The 15,821-nt window shown below is 55.0% G+C and overlaps 1 protein-coding gene across 2 annotated transcripts; it reads left to right on the top strand.

Moving 5' to 3' along the window:
- Window positions 1–6,741: 6,741 nt before the first annotated feature.
- Window positions 6,742–14,796, top strand: LOC117650368 (lipase 1-like). 2 transcript variants are annotated; one of them, XM_034393740.1, is made up of 9 exons: window positions 6,742–6,867; window positions 9,027–9,255; window positions 10,007–10,121; window positions 10,698–10,941; window positions 11,230–11,385; window positions 11,838–11,922; window positions 12,338–12,480; window positions 13,316–13,495; window positions 13,734–14,796. In XM_034393740.1, exons 1-8 carry the CDS (start codon window positions 6,772–6,774, stop codon window positions 13,463–13,465), a joined length of 1,218 nt encoding a protein of 405 aa, XP_034249631.1. In that variant the 5' UTR covers window positions 6,742–6,771; the 3' UTR covers window positions 13,466–13,495; window positions 13,734–14,796. The 2 variants fall into 2 exon arrangements, with proteins under 2 accessions (XP_034249631.1, XP_034249632.1); XM_034393741.1 differs by lacking the exons at window positions 13,316–13,495; window positions 13,734–14,796 and adding an exon at window positions 12,777–13,118.
- The last annotated feature ends 1,025 nt before the right edge of the window (window positions 14,797–15,821 follow it).

Consider the following 15,821-nt stretch of genomic DNA (forward strand, 5'->3'; position numbering starts at 1 on the left):
CCGGAGAGGTGCGAGAGAGACGGCAACGAAAGAGACTCTCGAAATCAGACTGCGGATGGCCCTGGTGTTGGTGTCGGCACTCACACCAAAACGATTACACGCACGACACCGCTACGCTTCCTGGGGAATGAGACCAACCATGCGATTCCGAAGACTCGTTGCGTCACTCTGTCTCTCTCAAACCCCTCGCTCCATGAGTGCGAGAGAGGCAGGACGTCGAAACGACTTTTCGGAGTCCGTCTGCCGACGGTGGGCGTGTCGCGTCCTCGCACTTGACTTCTAGGCAGCACAGCGGAACTTGGCCGCTGATTTTTCCCATTCCACCTCCCGAGTGAAGGGGACAAGCGCTACGATACGAAGGCAAGGAGGAAGCAAGGAACTCGGTGCTCCCGAAGCTCCAGACGCACCGTGAAGGTTGAACAGCTGCCCGTCTCTAACAGTGTACCCTCTAGCGCCTGTGAGGTAGGCCAGCCGCCCGGCCCGCAAGACACCGGTGAAGAGATGGTGGCCTACCTCGCGCCTGGGAGGCCGACAGGGGCGAGATAGGCCACCATCTCTTCACCGGTGTCTTGCGGGCCGGGCGGCTGGCCTACCTCGCAGGCGCTAAACGCCAAATGAACTTGAAATGGAGCGCGTTGGATCACTAATTGATGGCATGCCATTTCGGAACCGGCGCTGCTATGCTTACACTGCACACAACGCGACAGCACAACGCGACACGGGCCACGAGCAGGCGGCGCTGTGAGCAGCACGGACCGCCACTCGATGAAAAAGAGCTTAAAAAATAAGTTAAGAAGAGGCCAGGTAGAAAAAGTTGCCTATCTACAGGGGCAGCCTTGTACATGTTTATCTACCTAGGAGAAGGTGTGCATGATGTCCGACAGGCTGTCTGTAGTCAGATTTTAGGACAATGAACGGCCGAGCTCCTAGCCCAGTCCCCTCCGCAGGATCCAGTGAGGGAGGAGGGAGGAAGGGGGGGGGGGTGAAAGGACGATTGACCCCCTCCCCCGGGTGGCCCTTAGCTAGCCGCCAGATATGTGGACAAAAAGCTGCATCTTGCCCCCTGTAAGTAGGCAAAACGTTCTGGAGTGCCCCGCCGCTGCCGCTGGTAAACAAAGTCCGGCGGCGAAGCGTCGTCGCCGCGCACCCGGCCGTCGCTGGCGGTGCACTTTTTGGGCTCCGCGCTGAGCGACACCTGGCCGCCCCGCTCGCGACGGCCTGCCACTGCTCCCGGCTGCTCCCGTTTATTGCCCCTCATTCTGCTGCATCCGCGAATCTGTCGCCTCGGGTTCGCCAGGTGGGCCTCGCGGGCCAAACACCCCGAGCAGCGCGGGGCGCACAGCGGTGTCTTCAGTCGAGAGGCACCCACCCGGGCGACCTGCACGTCGTCGTCAAAGTCGTTACCTCGTCGCCGTCGAAGTCGTCGCCTCGTCGCCGTCGAAGTCTTCGCCTCGTCGCCGTCGAAGTTCGTCGCTGCTTACAGTAAGTTTTCCGCAAAGTCCGAGAGCACTAAGAATAGGGACATGACGTTGAAACGAATGCGACAACAAAGTGTCAGGTGCCACATTCGCAGAGGAACCTGTGTCACATTCGTTTGAATGTGACTTGCTGTTTGGTCCCTAACGCACGCCGTGGCGCGCGACATCCTTCGAGTGTACTTCGCGCGTGAAATCTCGAGTCCCTGACCCGGTGAATGTGGATGATGGAGGCAAAAACCAGGGGCCTGGGACTGATACGAGCGCGCCAATTGACGCCAACCAACTCGCTCTGTCTCTCTCGCACCCCTAGCGAGAGCCCTATGAGTGCGACAGAGACAGCGCGACGAAACTACTCTTGTGAATCGCTCGGCCGGCGGAGGACGGTGGGGAATTCCTGGCAAGAATTGGAATCAATGATTCATTGCAAAACCGACAAACTCATTGGGCGTAATTCGAATGTCACCTCCTTCATTCCCTGTCCGCACTCTGCAATCCGCGTGTAAGAGCAAAAACCCAAAACCCAGAGACTCTGGAGGTCAAAACGCGTGTAGAGTTTTGGCCGCCGGCGCCAGTCTTCCGGCCCACTGTGCACTGGACACTAGGCACCAACCATGGCTGCTGCGGCGCCGACGGCGGTTGCTGGGTGCGGTGCCGCCGGGCAGGTCGTCCATAGGCTGGCCGTCATAGGCAGGCCGTCTTAGGCTGGCCGTCAGTCCCCCACCGCGGAGGCTCGGAAGTGTGTCCAGGCCCGCACTGTCCGCAGTGCCGGCAGGCTGCTTATGGCGGGCTGAGTCCGGTCCCAGTGCCCGCCGCGTCCACGCTAGGTAGCCGTCGAGAGCGCCGTCCACGCCGCCGAGCCATCCCCTGCCGGAGCCTCGGCCCGAGCCATGAGCACAGCGGGCACAGCCTAGGCCAGGGCGCCTGTTCGCCCTCGGCCGGCCTCGCCTCGCAGCGGTGGGACGAGGTAAGTCCGTCCGTCGCTGTCTCTTTCGCACCGCGACGCCTCGTGAGTTCGACGGAGACAGAGTCGACATGGCCTGCGGGTTACCGCCAGCACTTCAAATCCGTTGACAAGTTTTGCTTGCCGCTTAAGTGGCGCTCCGTTTTGGATGCAAAAATTTGGCCTTCTGGTCCAGGATTAGCCTCTGGAATGCAAAAGCTTTGCGTCCTCGACCGCCGGAGTGACGAGTTTCGGCACTCGGTGAGAGCAATCCAAGAGCAATCCGGGGCCAGATGGCCAAATTTTGGCGTTTGAAACGGAGCGGCACTGGAAGGGCAAGCGCAGTTACAACTGGATTTGCAAGTGGAATGGGCATCGGAGACCGAACCTCGAAACGGTCGAGCGTTTCGGTTTTGGGTGACATCATCTCTATTCTGGGAGAGCGAGTCAAATGGCGCTACTCAAAACGCCGAGTAAGTTTTTGTGTGCGGTGCGAGTAAGCACTGCCGACGTTTCCGTTTCTTATGACCGCAAAAAATGTACTGGCCACCCACGCCAAATTTCTCCACAACATTTGAAAAAACAAAACAAAAAAAAACACCTACACTCTAAAAAAATCAGTACAGAATTTTGTAACATGGTTACGCAGCTTTTTCAATAACATGTGTTACAGAAATTTGTATCACGATGGATACAATTTTTTTCTTTGTAACTTGGTTACAGAATTTCGTAACGGTTACAAAATTTGTAAACAGTCGTTATTCTTCCAAATCAAGCTTCAAAATGAGAATTTTGTTCGAACGTAATCTCCGTGGGTCTGATTGATGGTCCTTATGCCATCCTTCGAGTCACCACTTTCTCAGATGTACTCTGAGAAGTCGGGAATCGAACCCCAAACTCTGGGTTGGCGGCCCGCCACGCTACCAACTGCGCTGTGCGGACGCCGTGGAGGGAGCGGCGCAGGTAGCCGGTGACCTGAGGCGCGCGTGGTAAGGGACGGAGGCCTTGCCAGCCAAGCATACACGAGACTGAATCTCTTATTCAGAGTCGGGAAAAATAAAAGCACATGAAAACTCTAAGTTTAATTTGTCTCTATGGGCACTGCTGTTCAATTTTGCCGTTAAAACATTATGTTTTAATCTCTGATACAGAATTTAGTGTCTGGTTACAATTTTCTGTATCAGTTATGTTACAAACATAATATTGTAACCTTCATGTAACAAATTTCTGTATCAAGCTCCAAAATGATTCATTTTTCTGTAACCGGCACATCTGATACAAAATTCTATATCACTTATACAAATATTTGTAACCAATGCAGGTGATACAAAATCCTGCCTCAAAAATGATACAAAATTCTGTAACTTTTTTTAGAGTGTAACCAACATCAACAACAAAACCGGCACCACGCCGCAGACGGGCAGCGACGCGTTTCCGCCCAGAGGCATCATCTATCCATCGATCGACTACACGTGGCCGAACCACCGGCTGAGTGATGGCAGCTCGTATTCAGAAAAAAAATTACCTCGTCTGGGCAGCCGGACGGAAAGATCTGCGCGGAATTAATGTTTCTCATTTGACGCGTCCCTCCTTCGTCGCTTGGCTGACGACTCCTGGCAGTTTTGTTTTTCGTTGAAACCTGCGTGCGATATTTTCCATTCTTATTCCCACTATTCCCATTCCCTCTGTTTTTTTTTCTCTATGCCCCATTTGGTGAATTCGGGTGAATAAATACAGGAGGTCCGGGTCGGTCACCAGCCAGTCACCGGCCAACCAGCTCGCTTGGCGGAGTGGATCAAATCTAGCCTGGCGACACTCTTCCTCGACGGTAAATAAAATAATCTCGTCTGCATGCAGAAAAAATTAGTCGGTCCAGGTTGATCGTGAGAGTCTTGGCAACCGAAAAGCGTACCGCTTTTCAAGAAGGACGTAAGGTCGTCAAGCTTCTTCGTGCGCCTGAATGAAGCGTCCAAGCGCGCTTTAGTTTTTAGTTTTACCAGTGCTTTGCGTTATTGGCCCTGGAGACTGTCTGTGTCGCACACTGCCGAAGGGGGACAGGGCCGGGCCTTCGGCCGGGCCGCATTGTGCCGGACAATGCACGCATCTGCTGAGTAAGCCGCGTGCACGTACGTGCGTCGAGGGAGGACGCACGTCTCCCATCTCTCTCCAACACGCCGCGTGGTCCAGCGGCAGCCTTGTTCAGTGGCTTCACAGACGGGTCCAAATTCATTTTCACAGTGCCAGCGAGCCAAGCAGCACATTGGCGGAGCAGGGTGAGCGAGTGAGACAGGGACATCCGCGAAAGCAGCAGAACGCCTCGAGAGCGGTCACTGCGAACTCTGCACTTCCAAGTGCGCGGACTGGAAATTTCACATACCTCCTCATTCCAAGAGTGGAGCTATGTTGGTCTGGCGTGCATACCCATTGTAGAATTGCTCCGTTGAAGAAAACTCCGTATTGAATTTCGCTTCTGATACAAAATATCTCTTGGTAGATTTTGCAATGCTTTCTCTTGGTATTACAAAGCAACACTCCGTAGACTTTTTGCTGTGCAGTAGTAGGGCGTGAGTTTTCGTTGAATTGACTCCGAGCAAGTAGATAGCAAGGCATTCCAGCGCCACTCGCCACTGACGAGCTTTGTTTCGCTGACTCGGCGAGAGTCTCCGCGGCGAAGGTGGAGGGTTGGTGGCGGCCACCCCTTGGAAGAGAGCTGCCCCGCGTCATCCGCTGCAGTGGTCTGCCGCCCTGCCGCTGCCCATGAATTCTAAATACCAAGGCACGCCACTGGCAAACGACAACGCCAACGGCCGGCCGGATCAAGAGGCTCATTCGCAAGACTGCTGCTTTCGTCGCTCTGCCTCTCTCCCACCCATGGGGTGTTCCGAGGGGTGCGAGAGCGACGAAAGCAGCCGTCATCGGAAGCCGCCTCGCGGCGGGGCGGTGACCTCTCCACGGCCCTAGACGGCGAGACACAAGGCTAGACCGAGGGCTAGACGCCCACCAGCCCCCAGCAGACTGTTGCTCTGTCTCTCTCGCACTCGTGGAGCGTTCCGTATAGGTGTCAGAGAGACAGAGCGATGAAAACGACTCTCAGCTTGCAGTGCAGGACCACAGGGGCGGTGACTCGTTTTCAACTCTCCAGACCCTAGAGTCTCCTGATAGGCCTCATGAAACACGGCCACAATGGTACCCATACCCATTGGTGCCATCAAGTGTTTGGTCTCGAAGACTGTAGAGCCTGAAGCGTGCCCCGCCGACCGGCGCGGCCCCAGTGCCACTATCTACGCAGACCTGCGCAGGCAGAGGCGACAGTCCATTCATTACTTTGAAGAGCGGCTACACTGGAAGCGTACTTTTTCGCCTTCCTTGGAGCGTCGTGGTTGCAACGCTCGGCTTCAGACGACGTAGTTCTCTGTCCCACCCCTCTCCCGCACCCTTCAAAATGCGTTGGAGAATGCCTTCGCCACGCTTGACGACAAGCATCATCATCATCATCAGCGCTGTTAGGCCTCAGCAGACCTCTAGCGTTCGAGTAAGCAGCTAATCATAGAGTCTTCAATTTGTTTGCCTGAATGGGGCGCAACTCGCGCTTCAGGTTTACCAGTGTAGTGATCCTAGATGCAAAGGGCCGCCGTCGTTTGTCACGGGCATCTTGTGGGCCATTAGTTGGCAGCAGCGCCTTTCCGGCAGTCTGGCCTTCATTTGTCAAGGTCAGCCGTCGTCTTCCTCCCAGAAGTTTTACTTTGCCCACTATCACGCTCAGGTGAAGCAAGGAATGGAAACTGCAAGGCAACGTTATTTTGAAGGAAAAACAAAACTTTATTCGTCTCATTTTATTAGTGACTCAATAAAATGCAATAAAAACTTATTGCTAAGAAAAATGTGATAAAAGTTACTACAAAACGCTCTTTTGTGGCAAAAACTAAGGGGTGGCTATTGCAAAAAAAATATGCAAAAACTAAAAAAAAAAATGCAAAAACTAAAATATCGCACTCTTACGGTGCGATAAATCGTGGGAATCGCAAACTCGGTTTTATCGCAAGAAATTGTAGTAAAAGTATCGCAAAATGAATGACAGTGAATTTTTTCGTACACTACGGCCAATTTCACTGTAAAATTTTGTGTGTGTGTGCAGAGACGGTAACGTTGACGTTCTCTCCCTTGCAGGCGATGCGCGCCCTGGCCTCGGCCCTGCCGGTGCTGCCGGTGCTGCTGCTGGTGCTGCTGGCGGTCGCGGTGGCGACGTCGCGGTCCACGCAGAGCAGAGTCTCGCGGGCCGCGCCGGACCGCAACGCAAGCGACCGCGCGGACGGGGCGGACGGGGCGGACGCCGCGCGGCTGCTGTTCGCCGCCATGGCCGACGCGTTCCCCGCCTCGTCCCTGACCGCGAGGACGGCGCCCAGGACGGCCAAGGAGGAGCTTCTGGCCGCCGAGGCCAGCATGTCCGCGGTGAGTACACTCCACAGCCTGGTGGGTGACTTTACATGCCATTCTCGTCATCAGCGCCATGAGGTGTCAACGCCCTCTAAAACGTGATCAGCAAAAAATGAAGGAAAACAGAACACAGTCCAAATTGAGAGCAAGGGCGAACTCCGTTCTAATGAGCAGTTTCGTGAATTGTTCATCGATGGAGATGTAGAAAATGATACTTAGAATAACAAACCTCACACTAAATTTCTGTTTAAAATTCTGAATGAAGTCTCACATGTCTAACTGTCGCAACGAAAATGGGGGTCGATGGGGCGCCGAGGGTTCACGCCCCGTCCTGTTGTCCTTGTTGCGGGAGAGCCATTCGCCATGCCGACTGTGCTGCTGACTGATTCGGCTATTCGCTCTCGTCAGTGGGCCGGAGGACCGGCGCAGGCGGCCAAAATTCTAGACGCGTTTTGACCTCCAGCGATGCTTAATGGGACTCGAAACGAACGTGCGACTTCACCAATAGATTCCTTGTTCAGAGAGCAATCCATTGGTGGGGTCACACCATCGGTTCGAGATTCAGCAACTCAGAAGCTGAGGCGTCTTGAATTCCAGCCTCCTCCACCCATTGTGCATTGTCCTCTTGACCCTCTCTGGATCTGCGTTTGTATCTGGCTGGGTGCTGTTAGGGGGGTGGGGTGGCAAGTACCTCTTGTCCCCTCCTCCATGTGCCCGCGTCTGTGTGATCATCCAATCACCGCGCTGCAGCCGTGTAACCCACTTCACGAAGGTCCGGTGCGGCCAGGCATTGTCCGGGTTGTCCTGCCAGCCATTATCCGTACAGTCTCTCTCTGTCTCTCTCGCACTCCTGCGGCACGGTCCGTGAGTGCGAGAGAGACAAGGCGAAGAAAAGAGCGACTCTCCGGATGCAGCCGTGCTGGCGGGACTAACCGGACGTTAGTGCGTGCCCTTGCCGGCCAGTGTCTTCGGAAAAGTGCCCCCCTCCCCCTCCCTCCCCCGGTCAGTGAGACGACGTGAAGCTGAACACTCGGCTGTAAAAGCCACGGATTGGCCATTCATTGCCCGAGGCATGCCCGAGGCATGGCCGAGGTGACGGACGGCGGCAGCAGTTCCCGAAGTACGGCAATTTGGTGCGGCGCTCTGGTCGTGGAAGCGAGTGCTAGCAGTGCAGCGCCGCCAGCCAGCGCCAGCCAGCACTCCGAAATCCTCGTGGATACGTCGTTTACGCGACGGATAGCATCGTGCATCTGCAATAGAGATGGAATTTATTGTATTACTGGATGTTTTTGTCCGTATCACTTCGTCATGTGCACTGCATCATCAATCGCATGGAAAGCAGGCTTAACTGGAGTGTGCCGGTGCCGTTTAAAGCACGGCAGACGATTCTCCGTCCTTCCGGCGTGCTGGAAGGGCGCACAGTGGGCCACACTGAGAAAACCTTACAAACTATTTTAGGCCTTACAAAGAAAAGCAGTTTGGAGAGCAATCCATTGGTGGGGTCACACGTCGGTTTGAGTCCTCTTTAGCGACTTTGGGGCTCTGACCGTGTCCACCGGTCTTCTGGCCGCCTCCACTGTGGGCCGTCCGTCCGCGGCCCTCGCTGCGTCCCGCTGCGTCTCGCGGCTTCTCGCCTCCCTCCCGATTACGATCGAATCAACTCGCAGATCTAGTCTGCCTTTAATCATCCCTTCCTCTTCCCCTAATCCCCCGGCCGGCCGGCCAGCCAGCCGGACGGCCACGCGCGGCCTCTCGCCGGTTTACTGCCAATGGCCGGCCGGCCGGCCGTGCGAGCGAGGGGCCGAGAGGGCGATGGGATAGGGTGGCCCGCCGGCCCGCCGCCTCGCCGGGGCGAGCTGAGGCGAGCGGGGCGCGGAGTGGAGATGGCACACTGCAAAGACCGCGGTCTCTCACGCAGCTCTCAAAACCTTACAAACCATTTCGGACCGTACAAACAAAGCAACTTGCCATCACGGAGTACACAAAGAAAATGCCTCGGAATTAACGAACTATTTCTTCATTTGACAAACAAAATCGTTTGTACCCTTATACATGCTCGAATCCATCAGTGCAGCAATTGTGCTGGCTTTGGTCTCTCAATTGCTTTGACGAGGATTCGGCCTGGGTGTTGATTGGGCCGCTGATTTGCATGGCGTGTCTGTCTGTGTGTCCAGGACCAGCTGATCCAGCACTGGGGCTACCCGGGCGAGCGGCACAGCATCCCCACGGAGGACGGCTACCTGCTGACACTCCAGCGCATCCCCTGGAGCCGGGACGCGGGGCAGGCGGAGCAGGCAGGGCAAGCGGCGCAGGCGGGGCAGGCGCGGCCCGTCGTCCTGCTGCAGCACGGCCTCCTGCAGACGGCGGACCAGTGGCTGCTGCGCGGCCCGGGGCAGGACCTGGGTCAGTACACACACTGTCAAACCCGAGGGGAAACTGGAAACCACTGTGAATTTCGCTGTACACATCCAATGAATTTTAGTCGAATTTCGACGAATTTCAGTCGAATTTCGGTTGAAATTCGAATAATTTCAGTAAAAATCAATGAATTTCAGTCAAAATTCGATGAATTTCAGTCAAAATTCGATGAATTTCAGTCAAAATTCGATGAATTTCAATCGAATTTTGATGAGTTTTAATGAATTTGAGTGAATTTTACAAGTTTGATGAGTTTCGGTGTACAAATTTGGCTGGAGTTATTTCCCCTTGGTCAAACCAGTGTGGCGAGCTCCACACTACTTTCTGGTGCGGAGTAAATCTCCGTGCGGAGTTTGCAGTCTGCACACTTCAAGTGTGGAGTTCTCCACATTAGCACCAAGCCAAGAGGTAGTCACACTGAATGTTTAAGTACTATTTTGTACGTGGTGGTGTGTACCGTCGTATAAAGTGCGTGAATTTGCATAAATTTATGCATCTTTACGCATGATATTATGCAAATTCCACGTGTGCACAGAATCGTGCAGGTTGCCCGTACAAAATTCTACCTAAACAAAGTGTAGAGGCTTCGTGCGCTACTCAAAGCTTGAAGCGGGGCGGCTCTGCTGCACTTGAAGTGAGGAGAATTGCTCCGCGCCAGGAAGCGTGGAGTCGTCCACACCGGGTTTGGCAGTGCCGCAACCAACGTGGTGCTCTCGCTAACAACTCGGTGCCGCAGCCTTGCTGATGTCCGACCAGGGCTACGACGTGTGGCTGGGCAACTTCCGCGGCAACACGTACTGCAAGAACCACATGACCATGTCGAAGGACAACGCGCAGTTCTGGGACTTCAGGTGAGTGAACAGACTCGTTCTGTTTCCCTTTTCTTCCGAGACGGCCGAAATTTGGCACTCCAGTGGCCTGGGCAGACAAATTATTTCGGCATGAAGGGGCAGATGGCCACGTTTCGGCGTGGAAGTTGCACGGCGTGACAACTTGCCAGCGGATTTTCAGTGTGGTGGTTGGGAAATTGAGGGCGAAGGTCGTGGCTGCAATGCCAGAGGCGATGGAGGAATGGGTGGTGCCGGTGGTGCCGCACGGGTGTGGGCAGCTTGTCAGCCTGGCAGCGCGCGGCCGCGCGGGAGGCGAGCTAGTGCGTGGGCGCCGGGGCACGCCGAGACACGGAACGCCTGCGGGGCGGGCCTGCCCGCAGAACTCGCACGCGCACGCCCTCCCTTGTTGCCTACCCTGCATTACCATTACCATTAAGGGCTAGACCACACATGATCGTATGCCATTTCGAGGCGCTCCCGTCCACTCCCGTCCTGGAAAGTTTCCGATGTAATCCGGAGGTAATACGCGGGTAATCTGGGGTAATCCCTATCCGATGTACACAAAATTTCTCAGTCGGTTCCGCCTCGGTGTTGCAGCTGGCACGAGAACGGCTTCTACGACCTGGCCGCCACCATTGACTACGTGCTGGCCGTGACGGGGCAGCCCTCCCTGTCGTACATCGGCCACTCCATGGGCACGACGGCGTTGCTGGTGCTGCTGGCCACGCGGCCCGAGTACAACCGGCGCGTCCGCGTTGCCTCCCTCCTCGCCCCCGTCGCCTACTTCTCGCGGCCGCGAGGGCTCACCGCCATGCTGTTCCCCATCACCAGGAAGATCGAGGTAGGGTTGCCAACCCCGCGGCCTCACCGCCATGCTGTACTCCCTCGCCGCTTTTCCAGCACTATGTGCACCGTCAATACGTTGATTTGCAGTGAGGCGGAGGGTTACCAACCCTGCGGCCTACCGAGGGTGGAGACTTCGCCATGCACGGCGGTAAAAACTGTTCCTGGTTTTCCCAGGAACTCTCTGGAAATCGACGACGTCTTTACCATAGGCTTCAACCAGGAAAGGTTTTTACCGTGTGCCAGCCACGCCTTGTCCCACGTTGCTGTCCTTGTTGCCCCGCAGCACGACGTGCGCGCCGTGCACATGGAGCTGCTGCCCCTGGGGTCGGTGCCTCGCAGCGCCGTCGGCGCCCTCTGCCGGCCGGGCGCGCCCACCGCCACCCTCTGCATGGCGGCCTACTCGCACACCACGGGGCCGGACCCGCGCCAGATGAACGCGGTGAGTGGCGGTCAAGGTCACGCAAGCACACTGTCAAACCAGAACTCCACACTTCCTGGTACGGGGTTGGCAGTCTGCACACTGCAAGAAGTGTGGAGTAGCTCATAGAGCCCCTGTCTCTTGGCAAGGTGCAAACGCGGAGCACTCCGCACTTGCAGTGTGGAGGCAGACTGCAAATTCTGCACTTGCGGCAATTTCTCCGCAGACGTTGCAATGCCTTCCTACTTCTGACGGATGCTCCGTAGACTTTTTACCGCGCGACTGGCGCCCGGGATTTCGAAAAGTGGGTCACCGGGACAGGAATGCACTCGCAGCAAGGCCCAAGGCCAGGGTCCACTCGAAGGCGACACGCATCGGCACGCTTTTCGAGGCGGGGCTTTGCGTGTAACGACACTGTAACGCGGCGCCACTCGATCTAATAATGTCTCTCTCGCTCTGCGTGGCTTCCGCAGACGCTGCTCCCCACCGTGCTGTCTCACGTTCCGGCCGGGTCCTCGCTCGGCCAGTTCGTCCACTACGCCCAGGTGCAGAAGTCAGGTACGTTGGTCCAAATCAATCGGGCATTTTCAAAGGTGCCCCCGGAAAAAGAAATATTCCAGGGAACCTGTAGACTTGCGTAGAATATATGACGGATGTTTACGAAGAATGACTAAGGGAGAATTTTCGGTTCCATGGAAAAACATGCCGTTGCACAGTGGGCCAGAAGACTGGTGGAGGAGGTTAAAGTCCCGGACGCGTTTTGAGCTCCAGAGCTGCTTAACAGAACTCAAACAGAACGTGTGACCGCACCAATGGATTGCTCTCCGAACGAGGAATCCATTGGTGGGGTCACACGCTCGGTTCGAGTGCTTTGAAGTGACTCTGGAGCTCGCAACACGTCTCGAGTTTTGACCACCTGCGCCGGTCTTCTGCCAAATCCACTGTGCTGCAACTGCACAATGGCTTGCTGCAGGCTTGTTCCGGCAGTACGACCACGGCGTGCGCGGCAACACGCTGCGCTACGGCCAGCCCCAGCCCCCCCTCTACAACCTGAGCAGCGTCGTGGCACCCGTCCTGTTCCACTACTCCACGGGCGACTACCTGGCCCACCCCAAGGTACGTGTTTCACGCTGTTCCAAAGTGCGTGCGGCTACTGACAGCCAACCTCAAAATTTAGAACAGAGTACCCACAGGCCAGGCTCCACCACACTCTAAATGATGAATATGATGTCATAGCTGTTAGAATGTGAATTTTGTCACGTTCGTTCGAATATGATGTTCTTTTGAATGTTGGTCAAAGCTCGCAGGAACGTGACATCCTAAATTAAACGGACGCGTCACGTTGCAACGAATAAGGAACGTGACAAAATTCACATGCTAACGAGTATAACGCCACGTTATTTGAATGGCAGGGCGCCCTCCTCGGGTCGTCGACTCGATAAACGCCAGTTTCTTTTCGGTTGCGTGCGGGGCGGTGTGGGGGCGGGCACGCGGTGAGCCGTTTGGCGCGAGGCAGCCTGACCTAACCGCGACTTACACGCCAACGCGCTGACGGCGTGAGCGCGGCGAGCAAAGCGGTGCAAAGCGGTGCAAAGTGATGGAAGCGTTGCCGCTCTTTTCAGCGAAAGGATTCGCGTGGGGAGGAAGCCGACCGAGATACCATGTGCACTGTTCACAATAAAAAGGAAAAGAAGAAAAAAGAAGAAAAAATGAAATTAAAGAAAAAGCAGGAAAAGGAACAAAGAATCTTTTCCTAAGAAAGAAAGAAAGAAAGAAAGAAAGAAAGAAAGAAAGAAAGAAAGAAAGAAAGAAAGAAAGAAAGAAAGAAAGAAAGAAAGAAAGAAAGAAAAAAAAAAGAAAAAATGTATAAAAAGGTATTTTTTTTGTTTTTTTTTTTCAATCATGGCATTGCGAAAAAGAGGCTGACGCAGGATGACACTTCGTGTTGCAGGACGTGGAGCGGCTGATGGGTGAGGTGGCCGGGACGGCGGCCGCCTACAAGGTGCCCTGGAAGAACTTCAACCACGGCGACTACATGTGGGCCGTGGACTCTTACGACCTGCTGTACAAGACGGTGCTCAAGAGCATGCGCGAGTTCTGAGCGCCCCGTGGTCTGCACGCTGGAAAACAGGTAAGGAATTAGTTGGGAGTTTACGAAGGTGCTTGGGGTGGTGTTCGTAAATTTGCGGGGATTCTTATTTCAACTTATGGAGAATTTTGTGAATTTATTCACAAATGGTCGCGGACTTACGAAGCGTTTTTGTAAATTATCAAGAATCTCCGTGAATTTACGGAGGTCACTTCGGTGACATTTCATCGAGAGGCACCTTCGGGCGCCTTCTTAAGTTGCCGAAATGTATTTTTTCCAGCGCTCCCGCACCCAGGCGATCACAACGAACCTCTCTGGAAGCCGCGGTGGCAGCGGCATTGCGAGTCAGTGTGTAAGCCGGCGCTGTTGTGCGAGAGCGCTGCAGTGAGCTGCAGTGCGCTACAGTGCACCGCACACCGGCGCAGCCAGGGCGCAGCCGGAGGGTCGTTCCGACCGCCCGTCCTCAGGGGTTGGACAGGCGTGCACGAATCCCCCGACCGGGTGGACCGCGGCGGATCGCCGAGTCGAGAGGCCCCTCGACGGAAGTGGGTCAGGCCGTCGGGCCGCCAGGCCGCCAGGCCGAGTGCAGCGAGGACAAAACGATCCGCGCGCACCGCGCTCGCCGCCACCACACCCGTAATCCTGTCTGTGATAAAAGCCTCGCGCTGTGATACACCAACCGGGTAGTTTAGCAGAGCGCGCTCGTTAAAACTTCTGTCCCGCGCTTATTATTATTCCGCGTTTCGAGTTTGCGTTCCGGCCGGGTGCGCTCCGCACGTGCGCGGCACGGTTCTTGCTTTTCCCAGGTAGCCTACCTACAACGTGATAAAGAAATTAGGAAAAGGTGTCTCTGACAAAAATGACGGCAAAGTTCAATTGTAAATGCGGGAAGATTGTTCGTTAAAGTCGAAGAATCTTCGCAGATTTACGAAGAATCTTGGTAAATTACCGACAATCTTCGTAAACTACCGACCATATAGGTAAATTACCGACAATTTTCGTAAAATCCAAAAAAAACCTCGTGAATTTGCTAAGGCGTCTTCGGCGGCAACATTTTGGCAGAAAAACCTGCGTAAATTCCGAAAATTAGTTTGATAGTTTTAGGGTACAAAAGACACGGGCGTTTTACCGGGAATTACTGGGAAAACCAGGAACCACGTGGAGTGAGCGGCCGGAACGACCCACCCCTGTCCATGGGTGGCGAACTTCTCACGGATCGCCTACGTTTTATGTTGTAAAATTACGACCACAAACAGTTCTGACATTACTCTATTTTATTTTTTTTCAAATTTTTAGCTGCAATGTTTCTATGCAATTTTTTTTAATAAACCATAAAACTCTGACTGTAATTTACTTTGAACGATCCAGAACGACCTTGCACACGCAAGAGCACTGCTCACTGACTGAGAAGAAAGAGTGGTGGCTACAAAGAGGAAATGCTTGACTGGGTGAAGTCCCACCAAAGTTCAGCTATACAAGGTTTCACCACCCCAGATGTCGTCATGATTATTTTGCTCTCGGTGATTCCGCCTGCAATCAAGTAAAAAGGCCCGAGGCCGGTGTCCGCGGCGTTCAAGAGACATTCTTTGCGAGATTGTTGCATCACGGTCAAGAGCTGAGGCGTCGTCCGGAGGCGCGGGGAGGCGAGAGGGAGAGAGAAATGACACGCTCATCACTGTACGTCTCGAACTCATGTCCATTACGAATTCACACTGTACTCACTCGGATACTGACCAGAGGTCGAGGCTGCAGTCACCGCGAAAAAGACTGACGAGAAACAAGAGAAGAACCTTCCTGCAGCAGCCGTGAGTCAGCCTTCAGCGAAGCGCGCGTCCCGATAGCAGGGCCAGCGCCGCCAGCGGGGTCAGTGCTTGCCCGTCTGCCCTCGCTCGCCAGGTTCCCGCGAAGCTCCACGTACTCTGAAGCAACAAGGGTGGAGCCAGACCAAGGGCGGATCCAGAGACGGGTTCGAGGGGGGGGGGGATGTCGCAAAAAGTTGCCTACCTACAGGGGCTAAGTGCGACTTGTTGCCTACCTTTCAGGCGGCTTCACCACGGGGGGGGGGGGGGGGGGCTTTCCTCCTTGGATCTGCGCGGGGAGGGGCAAAGAAGCTCCTGTGCCTAACTACTGGGGCGGGGGAGGCCTGCTCTTTAAATCCACCCCTGCAGAAGCATCAACCTCTCGCGTGGCCGGACGCACCGAAGGTGATTCACTGAAGCCGATGCAAGAGTCCACACGTTCGTCGAGCTGCGTCCGTGATGTGTTTCGTTAGCAGTGTGCTGCCGTGGGGCTGTGGGGCCGTGGGGTTCGATGGCATGAATTAGAATGGACCAGCCGGCCGGGTTGCGGGGGCATCCTGTCTGTCAGC

Source organism: Thrips palmi, unplaced genomic scaffold, assembly GCF_012932325.1.
Source record: "Thrips palmi isolate BJ-2018 unplaced genomic scaffold, TpBJ-2018v1 HiC_scaffold_5, whole genome shotgun sequence".
Classification (NCBI taxonomy): Eukaryota; Metazoa; Arthropoda; class Insecta; order Thysanoptera; family Thripidae; genus Thrips; species Thrips palmi.